Here is a 20,798-nt window from a genome sequence, read left to right as displayed (position 1 = left end):
GACACCATATAATCTAGCATTTTTGATTGTTGGTGGTTTTCCCTGTTGGGAATAGGTAAAATTTGTAATTTTTAATGTTGATCATTAAGTGGCACTATTAACCCTTTAGATAGGCCTGTGCAAAAAGTTTCTGGGGTTTATAGGGAGTTTAACAGCAAATTAAAGTGTGAAAAATTCAAAATATGCATGTCAGCTCTCAGAACTACATAGTGTAAATAAACACAAGGGCTGTGTATTTATGCACCATCAAATGTGGTCCAAGACTGTGATAAAAGTTTTAAAAATCCTGTACAAAATCCTTTTTTATTGAAAATACCTTTTTTGTTTGCTTTTCAACAAATCAGTGACATTATTTGTGAACTTGGTAATTAAAGAGTTAAAATCTTTTCTAAACAATTTAGCAGTTTCGATCAGGACTGAGGCTGATTAACAGATTTCTGCAAATAAATTTGGAAAAAATGTTTATCTGATGCATTTTTACAGCAGTTTAATTCAGTGGATGTTTTCATCCCGAACATAACAAAAGGGTAGTACATTTGAACAGTGCAAAAGGGTTAATGCCAGCATTATATTCTATATTAATACAATTGTTCACATAATATTTTACATTTATTTAAGTATCTTATAAATCAATATATTTTTGTAATTACGTCTTGGTATTTTATATATTTTATGAGATTTATATGAAATATCAATAACATTTTCCATTTTTAATGCATTTATAAATTAAAAATAGATATATAATCTATACTTAAAATATAAAGTATCATTTGAAAACAAAAAATTCAATATTTCAAATATCACACACAGAAAAACATGTTATCAGGATGTTTAACTAACCTGGATTCTCTCATATGTTTTCCTGTGTGATATTTAAAATATTTGTGTGCAAATATTCAAATTATACTTTATATTTTAATGATACATTATATATTTTTTAAGCTAGAACAATATAACAATGTAATATAATCATTTCATTAATATATATATATATATATATATATATATATATACTTATTTATTTAACTATTTGCAAACTATAAATTGCACATTTTAATGGTATTTAGTTTATCTAATTTTAAAATACAATCATTTTATGTATTGATAGTTCTACATTTTTTCCATTTGATATTTGTTAAATTATTAAACAAATAAAACATAAAAAATATTCTGCATACAGATATATAAACATAACATCACATTAAATAGAATCAAACATATTACATAATGATTATGTAAGAGGATTTGATATCACTGACATGTTTTTTTTTTCCTGTAGTCAAACTCTGATCTTCTCCAGAGACAGCAGCTGCTTCCTTCCCTCAAAGAGCAGAACACCAGCAGCAATGGCAGAGTTCAGACTGTCCACACCATCAACCATCGGGATCAACAGTCTCCGCCCTCCAGTCCTCTCAGTCAGTCGCAAAGCCTCCCGACTCAGGCCGTGCGTTTCTCCACCAATGATGAGGCTTGTGTGCCCAGCAACCCAGTCTGTGTAATAAAGCTGCGTCTCCAGGGATTTACTACTTTCATCACAATAATCCTCCAAACTACACAAATCATTGGCATCATCATCATCATCATCATGTGCTTTGCTTTGGTACTGGTGGCCTTTCACCCAGCCGTAATCTGATGGCCTTCTGTGTTTTTGAGGTGTCGAGTTGTTATGTTTGGCCGTGGTTGTGCTGTGGTTGTCGGCTGCGTAAACGGTTGATGTTTTGGGTAGGTGATTTGAAATTTCAGTCCAAGTCAGGTTTGGGATTATAGGGAGACGGAAATGAGCCCCCATGGCTGCCCGGAGGACTTTAAGCTCCCAAATATCCACACACCCTAGAAGAAGCACATAAAACAGCCCATAAAATGCAAGCAAAATATGCAAGTGTATGTGTGTGCAGATGTACTGTATGTGATTATGTGTGACAACTTGATATTTTTAAAGTCTCTGCATTTAAATTTGTGGTATATAAATGTATTTTAATGACTAACTTTAGCTATTAGTTAAAAAAAAAACTGTCATTTTTAATAATCAATCATTTTCGTCACTAGCCAGCTCATCACACATTTATGATAGTATTTCTTAAAGGAACACTCCATCTTTTCTTGAAAAAGTCTCCTAGAATTAAATAGTTGACTTGAACCATTTTTCAATCCATTCAGAAGATTTCTGGCAGTGTCACTAGCTTGGCTTAGCATAATGAATTAAATCGGACAATATACACAATGTAAGTACAGAAGACTCAAGTTTTAACCAGGGTTCCCACGCTTTAGATTTAATGACTTTCAAGGACAATTTAAAGCACCATTAACTATATCAATATCAAGCACCTTTGAAATTCATACCTCAGCATACGTAGCGCCATGAAAGTCCTGACTGTACTATTTTAGTTACACTTAAAATTGGCATTAAAATGTAAAAAAAAATGGCCATTTTAAAAAGTCATGTTCAAAGAATTTTATAAAATTTGTTGTATTTAGTACTGGTGATATTCATTTGGGGTTTCTGGAATATTGATAAAAATGTGCATTATTTGTCAGTGTTATTGTACAAGATTACATTTTTAGATGTTTAATTTGTCTGTTTCGACAGTATTGTACAATTGTTGAAATAAAACCGTAACAAATTTTAAATTCAATTCAAGCGCATTCAAAAACCTGTGTTTGTTTTTAAGTAATTCCAGGCCTTGAATCCATTTGTCTGAAATTCAAGTACTTTTCAGTACTTTCAAAAAGCATGGGAACTCTGTTTAAAGGGCACCTATTTTTATCTACCCGTTTTTCAAGATTTTAGATAACTCCATGGTCTCCATAATGTGTTTGTTAAGTTTCAGCTCAAAATACCCATCAGATAATTTATTATATTTTTTGTATACTGGAAATTTGAGCTGTTATGACATAGTCATAACAGTTGTTGCCTGTGCCTTTAATGCAAATCAGCTGATTCTCCCCGCCCACCTTTCCCACATGTGTGTCAGAGCCATTGAGATTGCTCGCTATTGCTCTGATATGTGCAGTCTTCATGTAGATAAACAGAACAGTGACAGACAAGAATGAAGCAGATCTCCTTTACTACGGTAAGAACTTTCCCAACTGGTTATTTGATATATTTGAGAATACGGTTATTTGATATATTTGTTGTGGAGTTAATTCAAGCTTTTCCGAAATGATGATTCACACACATATAGCTTAGCATTTTTTTTGTGTGTGTGTCTAAATAATTATTAATTTTAAACTATATCAATAATTCAAAACTATACCAAACCAAAAACACATTAAGACATCATTACATTACAGCATTTCAAAAAAAGTATTCATTTTTTTCTTGTTTCCCTACTTTATTTTAATCACTGACTTTAATAACATTAGTGTGTTTGTGTATTGTTATCTGCTACGCTGTAAAAAGTGCTGGATTAAACACAATCAATTTGTGTTGAGACAACACGAAGGAAGTAACTTAACTTATTAGTTTTTACACATTTAGGTGGATTGAACATAACACAATTAAGTTGTCCGCAAAAAAACTCAAGAATTGTGTTGTTGCAACTCATTTTAAACAAGTTACAGTTAACTGTTAAAGGATGCAAAACCATTTAAGTCTAGTCTTTTTAATAATCTAAAAAAAATTTGACTTAAATACTTTGAGAAACACAGAAGTGTGTTGTTTACCTTTAGTCAGCAGTACACTATGACAGCCCGCAGCGGCAGCAAAGCGTAACACTGAGCCCAGGTTTCCAGGATCCCTCACAGTGTCACAGATCAGTGTCAGAGGCACAGCCCTGCCATAATTCTCTTCTGAGTATGTTAAACGGGATGCCTCAGGCCGTTTGAATATAGCTGCAATTATTACAGACACTCAAATTAAGGTGCTGCAGTCCGGGACAATTGGATTTAATAATGCAGTTTGATCTTCTTACCAATTATTTCCTGTGAGGTGTCAAGTTCAGACCAGACATGAGCGTCTTCCATCTTGACTTTCACCACATTGGTTTGTCTAAGTTTATCCAGGGAAAGCTCTCGCAGTGCATCCACTGAACTGAAATAAAGCGTTTGAGCCTCAGCTCCAGCCTCCAGAGCACTGCATACGAGGCGCTTTCCTTCCAGAACAACCTGATGCTCACGCAGCTTCTTAGATCCAGCTATTCGGGCCAACTTCCTGCAGATGAAATGGAAATTAAAGCAACATCACTTATTGTAAATAAGAGCAATACTTACTCATTTAAATATTTTAATAATATTTACATTTATTAGTTTAGCCATATCAACAGCATCGTCTGTAATCATGCCAACATTGGTGATAAATATTCAATACATCGTTTACAAACATAAAAGTTTCTTAATAAATAAGCATCATACTATTAACATCCAGATAACTACATTATTGATAAAAGGACATATAAGATTAATTTTCAATATGGTACCTTAAATTACATTTCCCTTAAAAGATCTTAAGAATTTCTAATACAAGTTAAAAATATTAATTCTATTAAAACTGTTTTGTAGTAAAAATATTGTTACAAAAGTCACAAATTGGTTTAAATTAGGAGTACAGACCTTATGCATACTAAATTGGATAATTATTCCATTAGATGTTAGTACATCTTTATTGGCTTCTAATAACTGTTTTAATTCTTATTCTTCAGGATAGAGGGAAAGTTTACATTTACATTTACATTTAGTCATTTAGCAGACGCTTTTATCCAAAGCGACTTACAAATGAGGACAAGGAAGCAATTTACACAACTATAAGAGCAGCAGTGAACAAGCGCTATAGACAAGTTTCAGGCGTGTAAAAGTCTAAGAAGCAAAACATTAGTAGAAAATTTTTTTGTTTTGTTTTTTTTTTGTTTTTTTGTTTTTTAGAGAGAGAGAGAGAGAAAGAGGGCGCAGTTAGTGGTATAGCCAGAGAGGCAATTGCAGATTAGGAGGAAAAGTGGAGACTAAACAGTTGTGTTTTTAGTCGTTTCTTGAAGACAGCAAGTGACTCTGCTGTTCTGATGTAGTTAGGGAGTTCATTCCACCAACTGGGCAGATTGAATGTGAGAGTTCGGGAAAGTGATTTCTTCCCTCTTTGGGATGGAACAACGAGGCGACGTTCATTCACAGAACGCAAGTTTCTGGAGGGCACATATATCTGCAGAAGTGAGAGCAGATACGAAGGAGCACAGCTAGAGGTCACTTTGTAAGCAAACATCAGAGCTTTGAATTTGATGCGGGCAGCAACTGGAAGCCAGTGCAAACGGGTGAGTAGCGGAGTGACATGTGCTCTTTTGGGTTCATCAAAGACCACACGTGCTGCTGCGTTCTGAAGCAGCTGAAGAGGTTTGATAGAACTAGCTGGTAGCCCGGCTAGCAGAGAGTTGCAATAGTCCAGTTTGGAGAGGACAAGAGCTTGAACAATGAGTTGAGCTGTATGTTCAGATAGGAAGGGTCGGACCTTTCTGATGTTGTAGAGTGCGAATCTGCAAGATCGGGCAGTTCTAGAAATGTGGTCAGAGAAGTTCAGTTGGTCATCAATCGTAACTCCAAGGCTTTTTACCATTTTGGATGCAGTGATGGTTGCTCCATCCATCTGGATTGAAAAGTTATGGTGAAGAGTCGGGTTGGCAGAAACTTCAAGCATTTCCGTTTTCATGAGGTTAAGCTGGAGATGATGATCTTTCATCCAGAGTGAAATGTCTGACAGGCAGGCTGAAATGCGAGCTGGAACCGAGGGATCATCAGGGTGGAAAGAGAGGTATAGCTGGGTGTCATCAGCATAGCAGTGGTAGGAAAAACCATGTTTCTGGATGACTGTTCCTAAAGATGCCGTGTAGATAGAGAAGAGAAGTGGTCCAAGCACAGAGCCCTGAGGTACCCCAGTGTATAGATGCTGTAGGTTGGACACCTCTCCCCTCCACGACACCCTGAATGACCTGTCCGAGAGGTAGGAACTGAACCATTGAATAACAGTGCCTGTGACGCCCAGTGACTCAAGCGTAGATAGCAGGATCTGGTGGTTTACAGTGTCAAAAGCAGCTGATAAATCCAGCAAGATGAGGACAGATGATTTAGAGTCTGCTTTAGCCAGTCTGAGGTCCTCCACGACCGAGAGCAGGGCAGTCTCAGTTGAGTGGCCTTTCTTAAAGCCAGATTGCTTGTTGTCCATGAGGTTGTTTTGAGTAAGAAAGTCTAGGACTTGATTGAACACTACTTTCTCCAAAATCTTGGCCATGAATGGAAGCAGGGATACCGGTCGGTAGTTTTCAAGTAGCGTTTGATCCAGGTTGGGTTTCTTTAGCAGAGGGGTTACCCTAGCCTGCTTAAATGAAGTAGGGAATAGACCAGAGTCAAGAGATGTGTTAATTATGTGAGTCAGTGTTGGTATGACTGCAGGAGAAATGGCTTGCAGGAGATGAGAGGGAATGGGATCTAGCGGACAGGTGGTTGCATGGCTTGATAGCATGAGATTGGACACCTCAGACTCAGAGAGCTGGGAGAAAGAGGTGAGTGTGTGTGGTGTTGGTGGTGTATCTTGCGTGTTTGTTGTAGGTGCAGCAAATTGAGCACTGATTTTTGCAGTTTTGGTGCAAAAGAATGTAGCAAAGTCATCAGTAGTGAGTGTGGAGGATGCGGGTGGAGGAGGAGGGTGAAGGAGGGAGGAAAATGTTTTAAAAAGCAAGCGAGGATTGGTGGCACTGTTGACTTTCTGACGGAAGTATGTCTGCTTTGCAGAAGTAACCTCAGTCGAGAAAGAAGACAGAAGAGTTTGGTATGTTATGAGCTGTTCAGGATTTTTTGTTTTTCGCCAGCTTCTCTCAGCAGCCCGAAGTTTTGAGCGATGCTCACGGAGAACATCAGAGAGCCAGGGTGCAGTAGGACTGGCTCGGGTTGGTCTGGATGTCAGAGGGCATAGTCTGTCTAGACATGATGTTAGCGTGGAGCAGAGTGTATCAGTTGCACTGTTCGTATCAAGTGCAGAGAGTTTGGAAGATGGAGGAAGAGAGTTAGAAACAATGGTGGATAGTCTGTTGGGTGAGAGAGAGCGTAGGTTTCTGCGAAAGGCAACTAGAGTAGGAGTGTGTGGCGGCTCAGGAGTAATGTGGATGTTGAGAGAGAGAAGGAAATGATCCGATGTTTGTAGTGGAGTTACTAGTGTTTGGTCAGCGAGGCAATGTCGAGTGTAAATAAGTTCTAGTTGATTACCTGATTTGTGAGTAGCAGAAGTAGGTGCTCTTTTGAGGTCGAAAGATGCAAGCAGAGTCTGGAAGTCAGCAGCTTGAGGTCTTTCTATGTGGATGTTGAAGTCACCTAGCACCAACAAGGGAGTGTCATAATCAGAAAAAGATGAGAGAAGAACATCCAGTTCATCCAAGAAGTGACCTAATGTACCCGGTGGGCGGTAGATGACAACCACATTTATGCGAAAGGGGTGGATAATGGTGACTGCATGGAATTCAAAAGAGCTGATTTTTGGCAGGGACGGTCTCTGAGTGAATTTCCATTCTTTGGAAATCAGTAGTCCAGTCCCACCCCCTCTCCCTGTCTGACGAGGGGTGTGGGAAAGAGAGAAATTAGTAGAAAGAGCTGCATGTGTAGCAGTGTCCTCCGGTCTCAGCCAGGTTTCAGTTAGAGCCATGAGACTAAAGTCATAATGAGTGGCTATGGAGGTAATAAAATCTGCTTTGTTAACAGCAGATTGACAATTCCAGAGGCCCACAGAGAGAGAGAGTTGTGAAATAGAGGATACATGAATTGATCGAAGGTTGTGAGGGTTGCGCCTGCAGCGTACCTCCCGTGCTCTGCGAGTATTAGTAACAACAGGAATTAGTAAACACATCATAAAGTGCAAGAAAAACAATAATGAGTGCAGAGAAAAGGAAAAAAAAATAAAGTAAGAAGTACTCAAGTGCTTTGTCGGTGTCTTTGCTCGGTGGAGTCGCACAGGTCGTCGGTCTTCACAAGTTGGTTTTATATTCGCACATTCGTTCATTTTGCAGTCTCTATATTGTTTACCATGCTACTTTAAATATTCCATCGGAATTAGCATGCAAGTATGACTTCTAAACAACATTAACACTATCTAATTCACTGTTAACAACGTTGTACTTTGATGGTCATTTGCTGCTAACATGATTTTCCTATTTAGAATTTGCAAAGAATACTTTTCTGAAATTATATTATTAAGGAGAACGTCTGAATAGCCGAATTTAAAAACAACTTTACCTCTATTTCTTCAGGTCCCTTTTTTTAAAAATAAAATAAATAAAAAAACAAAACACTAGAACTCATTGAGTAGATAACAGTACACATTGATTAGATCCTTGTACCTATTTCAAAGGCAACTAGTAGGACTGCATGATATTGAGGAAAAAAATGACGATTGCGATGTTTACGGTATAAATACACGAGCTGATATGAGTTGTAGAATTTCACAACTAGTGACTCATGTTATTACATGTACCACATTATAGCCATTGACATCTGCCATTTAGAGATTCAGTTATGACTAGCATGTTACTGATCATAATTTAGTCATTTATAGCATAATATAAGTATACTATACTAGTACTATACTATACTATAGTATAATAGTGTTTCTGAACCATAATATAGTAAAACGTATTATACTGTATATATTATAGTATTTACAACACTTTGTTAATGAATGCTACTGTCTGAATTATATAGGTTATAGTGAACTAATAAACTGAATATGTACTGCTCTTGTACACTTTAGCTTTTACTACAGTAAACTGTGGTGTATTTTGCAATATGATATATCGCGGTTGAAAACTTAGATCAGCAATGGGTAATTTGTTTCGGATATTTAGTTGTAATAAACAGCAACTATAGAATTACCAAAACAGATGAATTCCAGTAGCTTACTATAGTAAAAATCTAAAAAATGAATTACTATAGTATTTTTCATATGGTTACCCTACTGAAAAAAACAGCTTAAACCAGCTTAAGCTGGTTGGCTGGTTTAAGCTGGTTGACCATCCTGGTTTTAGAGGGGTTTTGGCCACTTCCAGGCTGGTTTCCAGCCGGGTCTTGGGCTGGTCATGGTTAGAAAATGACCAGCTTAAACCAGCTTGACCAGCCTGGTTTAAGCTGGACATAGCTAGTTTGGCTGGGATCCCAACCTGGCTAGGCTAGTCAAGCTGGTCATCTCCCAGCCTGACCAACTAAGACCAGGCTGGAAGTGGCCAAAACCCCTCTAAAACCAGCCTGGTTGACCAGCTAAAAGCAGCCTAGGCTGGTTTAGGCTGTTTTTTTTTCAGTAGGGTATCAATTGAAATTATACTAGTACATCTTACAAAATGTAGTAGTGCTTATAGAATGAATGAGAAATAGTATTAGCATACAAAAAGGTCCTAGTAGCATGATGATACTTTAGTCCTCAAACAAATTGTTAGTAACGTTAGTTAACTGTCAGTGAAGACGAGTATATTTTACTCACGCCAAACTCTTGTCACCAGGATGTAATTTCTCATACAGTAAACCATCAAATTCTCCAAAACGTGCCCGTGATGTTACATTGATCACCTTCTCCCGGGCTATCTGTGAGAACTGAACGGAATGTGAGTTGTTTGGGCTCTCGGGGTTTTCAATGCTCGATTTGTAGGTGTTTCTGGTGATGTTGTTGTGTTGTGATGAACGTTCACTTATTTGACTAACGACCCGTTCCAAAATATCAGCCGGCTCATTTACTGATATAACACCAGATACAACTCTTCGTCTACGCACATATCTTTTGCTATTTATTTCATTGCGTCCCAATGTCAAAGCTGGTTGAAACAGTGCACAACGAAATCTCATGCCTGCGATGCGCGTCGCCATCTTGACAACTGAACTTCCCGGATGCTATGACGAAGGCACGTGTCAAAATTGTCTTCTAGGTGGAACGTTAGACTGTTTTGTGTTTACATGAATGCTTACATGAATGTAAACATTAATAAAAGTCAATTCGATTTTTTAGCACAAATTTAAGTTACATTTTATAACTAACACATATTACACACCCTCAATTGTTAAAAACATTTGTGAGTTTCTTTTTTTCTGTTGAACACAAGATAAGATATTTTGGAGAAAGTTGAAAGCCTGTAACCATTGACTTCCATAGCTGTTTTTCCTGTGGAAGTCTATGGTTAAAGGTTTCAGGAACAAGTGAAGAGTGAGTATACTATGACATAATTTTCATTTTTGAGTGAACTGTCCTTTTGATGGACTATAGATATGTAATATTATGTGATATTAAGCTCACTCTAACGCTGTACTCTAATAAATTTAGCAAATTGCAGATTGAAATGATGTGTTATTCATGTCACAAATACTGTTTGTTCATATATATTACTTACAAAATGTAAGTAAACTGTAATCTCGTAATTCAAATTACAAGAAATGCCACAAGTAATAAATTTATCTCATGGAATCAGTGTAGGCTACTTTTTACATATCAAATATATCCTAGACATTGTATTAATTAGTATCATATTTGTACTATTTGAGTCATATTGATAGAAAAATAAATTAGTGTATGACACTCTAACAAATAAATGTTTCTGACATTGCATCACTGATATATGCAGCCTCAGCTTACATCATCAAGGCAGCATCCAGATATTATTGGGAGATCACAAAATTACAAAACGAACAAACACTAATGAAAAAACAAAATAAATTACATTACAGATCCAAAACAGATTTGAAATATTTTCCCCACAATTAAATCAACCACAGAAGAGATAAAGGAATGGAGAATCAATATATAACTGCCATTGTAGGTATGAATAGATGAAAAGTGTCGTGTCGTCTGATTAAGCACATTTTAAACTGTAATATTACAAATACAAAATTCTCCAACCCCTCTCATTTTTTTGGAATCTATAATTGGATTAAGTAGGCCTATCTACACATGTTACTAATCTGTTTCTCAGTATTTCACATGTTCTCGTGTTGAATAAATAGTGAAAATAAATAAGAGTAGCCATGATGTTTAAAACAGCATATTATATATATCTTGACTAAATGTTAGAATAATGGTGAAAGTGTGAAAATGTCACTTTTTACATGGTTTACTCTTTGTAATTCTCAGTGGTCTGTGGTCAAGAGCCACATATGGCTGTCCTTTGTAGAAGAATGAGCTCAGCATCGCTTTAAGCATTATCATTCATGCATTATGAGCAATTATGCAGCTACTGTTTCTAATCTATTATTTTAAAAGACATTTGATGTGGGCAGTTGTGTGTGTGCAATTGTGCATATATGTGTAATATGTATGCGTATCTGTAAACATGAAAACCAGAGACAAAAGTAAAAGCTGTAATCTGTATAATTATAAGAAGTTCATGCATGGTTTTTTTTTTATTCATGCACTTATGTGTTTGTTTGCTTGTCAAAATGTTGTACACTACAAAGACCAAACAGACATTAAGGGCACTGCACAGCACAAGCAAATGACACATTTTTTAAATGTCTAACCAATGAATGAGAAATAAAAGGTATTAAGAATATTAATGGTTGATTGACAACGTTTTTACTAAGTTAAACCATCTGACTGTCTAATCTGAAACAACACTGTTCATGAGATAATCCAGTCCTTCTCTTATGCAATCCACTGATGCTGAACAGGTCAGCTGTCACATGACATGTCATGCTTTTTTTGCATTGTCAGTTTGAACTGCAAATGCAAAAACCATAATCCAGAACCAGGATTATAAAAATAAATATATAGAATAAATTATAAATAAAAATAAATTGCCTAAAATTAAACTAAACTTTCCCAAAATGTCTAAACATGTTTAGGTTGCTAACAAAGTTTTTTAAAATATATCAAATATATCGTTTAAGAAATTGGATTAAAAGCATACAGCATTGCTAAAACTTAAATTAAAATTAAAATGCATAATAATAAATGCAAATGGTGGCAACATTTTACCATAAGGTTTGATTAGTTTACATTAGTTAACTAACTAATTAATATCTTACTATACACTGCTATTACTAATGTATTGTGATAAAACCTAAAAAAGCAGTAGACATGTATTTCTATTAATAGTATTAACAAATGTTAATACAGTTTTATTTAAATATATTATTAGAAGTCAAATATCTCAGTGATTCTAAGATAAAATTGTCCCCAACCTCAAATAAATACATTTTGAATATAACATTTTTTTTTTATTTAAATGAATTTATTATTTTCATTTATAATTTTTTAAAATAATTATTATTGTAATTGCATGTTTAACTTTTAAATCACCATCAATATTGGTGAATGTACAAGAACAAAAATATGCAGTTCTGTAGGCCCCTATAGGCGCTGGATTACAAATTGTTATAAGATAATACAATAAAAATATAGTCATGTAATAATAATTAACAGGAAGTATGACTTTGTTACTGTGTTTAATGTTTGATGATGTTTCATCAGTGGATGTAACTGAGCGTCAATAATTCAGCCCGGACAGCTCCTGATGCTATTTTCAGAGTGCTCTCTGGTGGGCGTGGTCTAACAACACACCAAGAAACCCGATTGGCTGACAGCAACGAGGGAGGATGCGCAGTGTTTGTCGACGCTATCGGAGATTATCTTGTTTTTGTCGCCATATCTGTCAGGCTGATAACGCTACGGTGGAGTATGAGTTTGCATAGTTTAATGTGAGACACGATGATAAAGCTGTTGTCCTGTCCCATGTTAGAGCGATTATTACGGTAGTGCACAGTAGCGCCAGTGCTCTGCCAGTCTCTGTCACTGAACCCCAGGCGACAACATGGATGAACAAAATGTAGGATTTAACTAATATTTTCACACAAAGCGACAAATGTGATGGGTGCCGATGCAAGTAAAAACAGCAAGGTGAGTTCTGTGTTGTTTTCCTAATATGAGTGTGGAGGAAAGTTACTTTGCTGAAACCATGAGTGTACTATGTATGGAATGGCTGCTTAGGCATGCAATGTTCCACTTTAATATCACTTTTAATCTAAAAATGATGTGATGCAAATTAGATATTATTTATCAGAAAATATATACAATTCTTATTAAGTCATTTGATATATCTGATCATCTGATCAGCAACGTCAAGTTTGAATCTACATGCTTTTACCATAACTTCAGTATATATACAATAGATTGTGTGGTTTAGTTGTTGTTTTTTACTTCATAAAAGGCATATGAAGTTTTTTAAACAAGTTCACTACCATGAAATTTGTTTTTGTTTTTATGTATTTATGTATACAACATTAATATATGAAGAGTCGAAAATGAAGTTTTTTCTCAACCTCCTCTGTTTATGTTGAGATATTTCACTTTAAAGACCAGGAAGAAGACTTATTCTTTGCCATAAGAGTGATATTATGAAACATACACACAGGAGTCTGATAAAATTGCTCATTTTAGAGGAAAATTTCTGATGGCATTTAGAGGTTTTTGCGTTTAAACTCCTCATATATATATATATATATATATATATATATATATATAGAGAGAGAGAGAGAGAGAGAGAGAGAGAGAGAGAGAGAGAGAGAGAGAAATGCAAGCATATGACAACTATTAGTACTTAGCCCAAGGCCTGTCACAATAATCAATAAATCGACTTATTGCATGACCTCAATAATTTTTGGTGATGCGATATATATGTATCACCCATACATAAAAACCAATTCAAGCTACATTTTAGCTGCTTGTGCAACCTCTCTATCTCTATTGGGGGTGTCAGTGTCAGTATGGTTAAAAAAAAAACACTGTATTATTTACTATAAATGACTATAGTATATTTTTATGTGGGTGTCTGTCAACTGGTAGCAGATATCACAGCCTCTGTTATTTTTTTACCATTTCATTTTTTTGTAAACATTTAATATTTATTTAGGATATGCGTTTTCACTTTCTGATTCCAATGCCTAATTATTCAATTGGTCAAATGACTATAATTAAATAAAATATTATTAACAATATAATATTATGTGTCCTTTGGAAGAGTGTACTTGCATTGTGATGAATCAGTGATGAATTTTTTTGCAATTAGCATTATATAATGAGCAGCATAAAATGGTTTTAAAATTACAATAATATAATTTGATCACAATATATTGGTGCTATGTATCATACAACAAAAAAATAGATATTGTGACAGGCCTACTTACCCTAATAACCCAAATAAACCAAAATAAACAGAGTTTAATTATTATCCTGATTGCTCAAAATCAGTACAAATATATAAAACATATTTATGAAAAATTATGTATTTTATAAAAACCTTTTCAAACAAATTACATTCTTTTTACTTACATATAACCTCTTGTGTAATTATGATAGATAATTGCACAACAAATATTTTCACACCTAAATTCACTGCATTCATATCCAGGTCCAAAATAACTTGAAAATGAAACATCTTAGATTTATTTGAAACTTGTAAATGAGTAAATAAATAAATACATTTATGTAGGGCTGGCCAATTAATTGAAAAGTAATCGAAATCGACATTCAGAACCTATAATCGATCAAAATTCCAGGTCAATTTTTTCAATTACTTTCCCTACCATGTGTGGAGTCATGTGACCCCATTCCATGAGACTGGTTGCATACCCCTCACCGTGGCTGACCCCTCGCCTTACTTTGCAATACATTGAAGATGATTGGAAGCTGTGCCAGAGATGCCTTGAGAGGGCATATTTTCTATTACATTAAAATGAATATTTACATTGAAATATTTGTTTACAGAAGATGAATAAAATGCACTGTTTAAAATATTATTTACAGGTTATATAAGAGTTATTTTATTTAGAAGAGATACTGCTTTTAATAGGAAAAACACTGAAAATAATTTATTTTGTTTCCAAAAGTGCAATTTATTTATTTTCATAAGCATTTTATAAGCAAAAACTGACTGTTGGTTTTATGCAGTGTGTTTTCATTTCATTTGTTCAATGCTGATGTTCAGTAAATAATCATAGATAGTAGATGGTGTGTATTTCCTTCTAGTAATGCACCCTTTATTTAAAAACTCTCACTTGTAATATGTGCACATATTTACTGTACAAGTTGTTCAATGCTGATGTTCAGTAAATAATCATGGATAGTAGATGGTGTGTATTTCCTTCTAGTAATGCACCCTTTATTCATTAATCGTAATCGAGTTAAAATGTTCAATTAATCGAGATTTTGATTTTAGGGCAAATCACCCAGCCCTACATTTAGGGTTCTAATGGATTTGCAAAGTTCCACTACTAAATTCCTTTACTAAAAATATGTATGAAATTTTAATTTATGTCTTCTCTAGATTAAAAGAAGCCCCAATGCATTACAATTGTTAATAAACGTATTATTATGATCCCGTAATGATGACAATGAGTACATAAAACACAAAAATAGAAAAAAGCACATAAAACAAACAGTACATTTAAATGTATGACATATCTAATAAAGTGTTTCAAATGACTGTAAGCTAAAACTTCCTTTTTTAAATCTTCATTACCAATCCACACCGTCAGTTTCAATGCAAGCCAATAATCATGCGGTAATGACACTGTTGAACCTTTTAGATGCAAATACTGACTGCTTGCTGACTTTAGACTGCATTAAAGTGTCTATGTACAATTGTGTTCACAAAATTCATTGAGAATGAATGAAATGACAAAAATGTTATGGTGGTAATGACACTTTTTAATCAGAATTGACCCTGGAATAGGGACATGGCAAAAATGTGAATATATGAATGCATTAACCTACAAGTATCTACTATTATTACACTTTTTTAATTATTACTTCAAAATAAAAGCCATTTATCTATAATGGCAGCTTGAATTTTTTCATAGTTCCAGAAACACCCACAAACATGCAGAAAAGTCTGGAATACGAGTCCCCGTGTAATGATTGTTTAATGGTGTTCACATTCACAGCCGTACAAAGGGTCGGAGGAGCAATCGCAGATATCCAGATGGCGGGGATTTCTGTCCGCTGTGGGCATTGCTCTTCCAGCTGGACTCTGCCGAATCAACCCATTACGAGCTGGATCACATCGAATGATTTGTGACAAGGAGGCATCCATTCCTGAGCACCTGGTCTCCTCATTACCGGGCCCTGAGAAACTCCGCATGGAATGGAGTCTGCCAAGCTTTGTCAACATGTTTTTGCCTGAATTCCCCCACCGTATTGTCCCAGGACAGGAACATTTCCAGGTGAGAGACAAAAGATTGAAATAAGGTGGTAATAACAATGGTAATATTTTTTTATTTAGTGTATGTCATTGTTTTTTTATATTGTCCAACCCCCTAGGTCCTGGGTTACATTGCAAAAGGATCGTTTGGTCCCATATTAAAAGTTAAGGATAAATCGAAGCAAAAGACCTACGCAGTTAAGGTAAAAAAACAAGCATAAGCCACACATAGATACATTGGCTCCCAGCTCAAATCTTTTATTTTTTGTTTATTTTTATGTGAAGAAAGGCCAAAATATTAAATGATGTCATTTTGAACTTTCTCTACAAATAAATAAATAAATAAATAAATGATTACTAATTAAATATACACTCACATGCCACTTTATTAGACACACCTGTCCAACTGCTCATAAATGCAAATTTCTAATCAGCTAATCACATGGCAGCAACTTAATGCATTTAGGCATGTAGACATGGTCAAGACGATCTGCTGCAGTTCAAACTGAACATCAGAATGGGGAAAAAAGGGCATTTAAGTGACTTTGAACATGGCATGGTTGTTGGTGCCAGACGGGCTGGTCTGAGCATTTCAGAAACTGATGATCTACTGGGATTTTCATGCACAACCATCTCTAGGGTTCACAGAGGATGGTCCAAAAAAAGAGAAAATATCCAGTAAGCGGCAGTTTTGTGGGCACAAATGCCTTGTTGATGCTAGAGGTCAGAGGAGAATGGCCAGACTGGTTCAAGCTGAAAAAAGGCAACAGTAGCTCAAATAACCACTCGTAACAACCGAGATATGCAGAAGAGCATTTCTGAACACACAACACATCCAACCTTGAGACGGATGGGCTACAGCAGCAGAAGACCTAACCGGGTGCCACTCCTGTCAGCTAAGAACAAGAAACTGAGGGTACAATTAGCACAGGATCACCAAAATTGTACAATGGAAGACTGGAAAACTGTTGCCTGGTCTGATGAGTCTCGATTTCTGCTGCAACATTAGGATGGTAGGGTCAGAACTTTGTGTCAACAACATGAAAGCATGGACCCATCCTGTGGTATGGGAGATATTTTCTTGGCACACTTTAGGCCAATTGAGCATCGTGTCAATGTCACAGCCTACCTGAGTATTGTTGCTGACCATGTCCATCCCTTTATGACCACAGTGTACCCATCTTCTGATGGCTTCTTTCAGCAGGATAACACACCATGTCATAAAGCACGAATCATCTCAGACTGATTTCTTTAACATGACAATAAGTTCACTGTACTCAAATGGCCTTCACAGTCACCAGAACTCAATCCAATAGAGCACCTTTGAGATGTGGTGGAACGGGTGATTCGCATCTTTACGGGAGATTGCAATCTTTAAAACTATTTATCATCACATATTCTCACTAAATACATAGAAGATTTTAGAAGAACAATACCTATTTTTAAAAAACCAAGTAAATAAAAAGTAACATTTAAGATGCTAAAAGTACCATCCTCACAGTTTCTTATGTATATAGTTTTGACGGAAAGAAGGGTAGACTGGGTGACACAATATGGGTTTAAAAAAGTACACAATTGAATTGTAATTGAAAAGCAACAAGTCCATTTTATTTGTTTTCTTTTTGACGATATACCATACATGTGTATTGTTTTTGATTGTTCTTATAAAGTCCTTGAATGATTAATTTAGGATTCATATGTATTTATTCATTTATGGAACTTTTTTGGATTTTAAATTTTAAAATAAAAACCAAACTTCCGATGTTTGGTTGTTTTGTGTACCCAATGTGTAAAACCCTATATACCATACATCTGTATGTAAATTTGGAGACTGCAATAAAAAACTAAATGGAAAAAATGAATAAATACATAACAGATTTTAATTTGAGGTATCCACTTAAATTGCATTTCTAAATAAAATAATACTTTTTTTTTACACTCAATGAAATTTTTACACATATGAACTGATCCTCCACTTAACCGAACTCTCTGTTACTGTAATGTTCCTTTGGTATATGTGATTTATCAAAATTCTTGATCTATTATAGGTTATTCCCAAATCTGAGATCTTGCGCTTGGGGGTTTTGGAGCAGTCAAAGGAGGAAGTAATAGTCCAGGTGAGTAATAGTCCTTGCTTTTCTACAAAGTCTTTATTTTTGTCAAGTGTAATGGTCTGTGTCATCTTTTATAGGTACTGCCTCTTAGATTATATCATAAGTACTATGGAGATTGAGGTGGTGTGTGATTTAGTGGCTACAAAAACTAGGGAGTAAATGCAAATGGACTGGAAGTGAGCTAGACTGAACATGCGCTGGTCTCTTTATCACTGTGGTCTGCGAAGTGGCCGAGGTCAATCGCACAGAGGTTTCTGACTCACTGTGCCTCTGCTCTTATTGTCAAACTGTTACCTTGCAGCGTCAGGTACGCCATCCTTTTGTCCACGACCTGCAGGACTGCTGGCAGACCCAGCGGCACATCTACATTAGTGAGTGATTCAGAACACATCCCAACTCTCTCCTACCTTTCCCACCACTAAATCAGCTTCCCGTGTGGCCCTGTTCCCACCGAAAACACTGAGTTCTCCCTGGAGTTTTTTTTGTTCTTTGAGCCGCTGGAAGGAGGACATTGCATTTCAAAAGTTTAGAAAAATTGTCTCTTATAAAACACTCTATTTGTCTTGTAATAGGCTCATTTTACAAGTCAACTAGAGAACAACAGATGAGTTTTACCATTTTTTAATCCATTCAGCCCATCTTTGGTCTGGCGGGAGGACTTTGAGTTTAGCTTAGCATACATTATTGAATTGGATTAGACTATTAGCATCTCACTCAAAAAAATCCAAAAAGTTAGTTTCATTGTGTACAAAGCCCAAAAGTGAATAGTTGGTTGCTACCGTTGCTATTTTTATGACTCTATGGCTAGAAACATGATTAGAAAGTAATTTTTTTATTTTCAATTAGTCTTAGTACATAATGTAACTTCAGAAGAGTCCAGCTTTATGTAGGAAAATTATCAAAATTCTTTAAAAAAACTATTTGTGAGATGCTGATGGTCGAATGCTATGGCGGCAAATCAATGCCAATATTAATCGAGCGCAGCAGTAATGTTTACAAGCGAGGAGAAGTGAACGCTAGCAGATTACAGGCCTACAGCTCGCGTGCGCTCAGGGGATTTTCACGCACGCGCTCAACTGATCCACCGCCATAGATATTTACATTAGATGTCGCCTACCCTGTTGTTGTCTATTGGAAGGAATGCGTCAATAGAGCCGCCATTTTTGTACAGGGTAGCGCTCCATTGAAATAAATGTGAGACCAAGGTGCAGTGGAGGACTGTGGCTATCCAGAGCCAGAGAAATACACAAATATGCATATATCTATGATCGGGAGTTTTCCCGGTGGTCATTATGCAAAATTTTTTTTTAATTACGAAAATTATAATTTTACATTACTTTTCTACATTGATGGACAAGTGACCGCACGGACATACTATCCACCCTCCCTGTTAAATTTGATCTAATCCGTGTCCTGAAACAAACCCCCTTACCTGCTTTCACTTCTCATTCTGATGGAGGGAGCGATTCGTTTGTGAATGAATCTCTGTTATGAGCGACTCGTTCACTGATCCGACAATAATACAAGTTTCTGGCACCGCTGCGTCTTGTCATATTTCATAACATTGTTAGCTTATTTTATTCAACAAAACTACCATAAGCTTAGTATTTAGTGCAAGTTGGAGCTACTTTGCCTTATGGTGAATGCAGCAAGTGACTGTATTATCATGAATAACGCTACTTATTTTGCACAAAAGTTCATAACATACAAAACGTAAGAAACGAAATCTTACCTATGAAATATTCTACCTTTGTGCTTTGTTTTCTTTGTTTGCTCGTTAATACACCTGTACACAGCGCTAAAGTCCAGCATCTTCACGTAGTAACACTGTCTTGACTAATGCGGTTGAATGACATTTGTCCTGGCAGCCCTGTACAAATGTGGCGGCGCAATTGACGCATGCTCAGGGTCAGTATGTGATATCTAGTGTATATATCTATGATCCACCACGAGGAAACAAGCCTCGTGCGTGCACATCATCATCTGTTCGCCAGTGGCGCCCCCAGAAAATTTTCTTAGGGGTGAAAAGTTGGTTGCAACCGTTGCTATTTTTTATGTCTTTATGGCTCGAAACATTACACCAAATCTTGGGGTGGCACACAAAAAAATAATGAATTCAGCGTAATGTTATATTTTTGTTTCTGGTAAATGAAATAATATGGTTTTAATTCATTTATTTAAAATGGCGCAGTAGGTAGTGCTGTCGCCTCACAGCAAGAAGGTCGCTGGTTCGAGCCTCGGCTGGGTCAGTTGGCGTTTCTGTGTGGAGTTTGCATGTTCTTCCCGCGTTCGCGTGGGTTTTCTCCGGGTGCTCCGGTTTCCCCCACAGTCCAAAGACATGCAGTACAGGTGAATTGGGTAGGCTAAATTGTCCGTAGTGAATGAGTGTGTATGGATGTTTCCCAGAGATGGGTTGCAGCTGGATGGGCATCCACTGCGTAAAACATGTGCTGGATAAATTCATTCCGCTGTGACTTTTCAGTTATTTTCACATACTTTTATTGTACAGCATACAGTATATGCTATGTCTAAAATTAATGAAGATTAA

At 36.1% G+C, this 20,798-nt stretch overlaps 2 protein-coding genes across 2 annotated transcripts in view; one reads left to right on the top strand and one right to left on the bottom strand.

Annotated features, from left to right (window-relative positions):
• Positions 1–1,122: 1,122 nt before the first annotated feature.
• Positions 1,123–9,821, bottom strand: LOC130215282 (rRNA methyltransferase 3B, mitochondrial). Its single transcript, XM_056447205.1, has 4 exons — positions 9,437–9,821; positions 3,912–4,150; positions 3,664–3,831; positions 1,123–1,830 (listed from the first exon to the last, which is right to left on the bottom strand). Exons 1-4 carry the CDS (start codon positions 9,814–9,816, stop codon positions 1,280–1,282), a joined length of 1,338 nt encoding a protein of 445 aa, XP_056303180.1. The 5' UTR covers positions 9,817–9,821; the 3' UTR covers positions 1,123–1,279.
• Positions 9,822–12,620: 2,799 nt separating this feature from the next.
• The window catches only part of rskrb (ribosomal protein S6 kinase related b), a 29,111-nt gene continuing 20,933 nt past the window's right edge, over positions 12,621–20,798 (top strand). The window contains exons 1-5 of the mRNA XM_056447038.1: positions 12,621–12,835; positions 15,880–16,158; positions 16,256–16,339; positions 18,185–18,253; positions 18,552–18,621. Coding sequence (XP_056303013.1) covers positions 12,806–12,835; positions 15,880–16,158; positions 16,256–16,339; positions 18,185–18,253; positions 18,552–18,621 — 532 coding nt within the window. The 5' untranslated portion in view covers positions 12,621–12,805. The remainder of the gene's footprint in view (positions 12,836–15,879; positions 16,159–16,255; positions 16,340–18,184; positions 18,254–18,551; positions 18,622–20,798) is intronic.

Source organism: Danio aesculapii, chromosome 21, assembly GCF_903798145.1.
Source record: "Danio aesculapii chromosome 21, fDanAes4.1, whole genome shotgun sequence".
Classification (NCBI taxonomy): Eukaryota; Metazoa; Chordata; class Actinopteri; order Cypriniformes; family Danionidae; genus Danio; species Danio aesculapii.
This window is presented reverse-complemented; position numbering and strand designations above follow the sequence as displayed.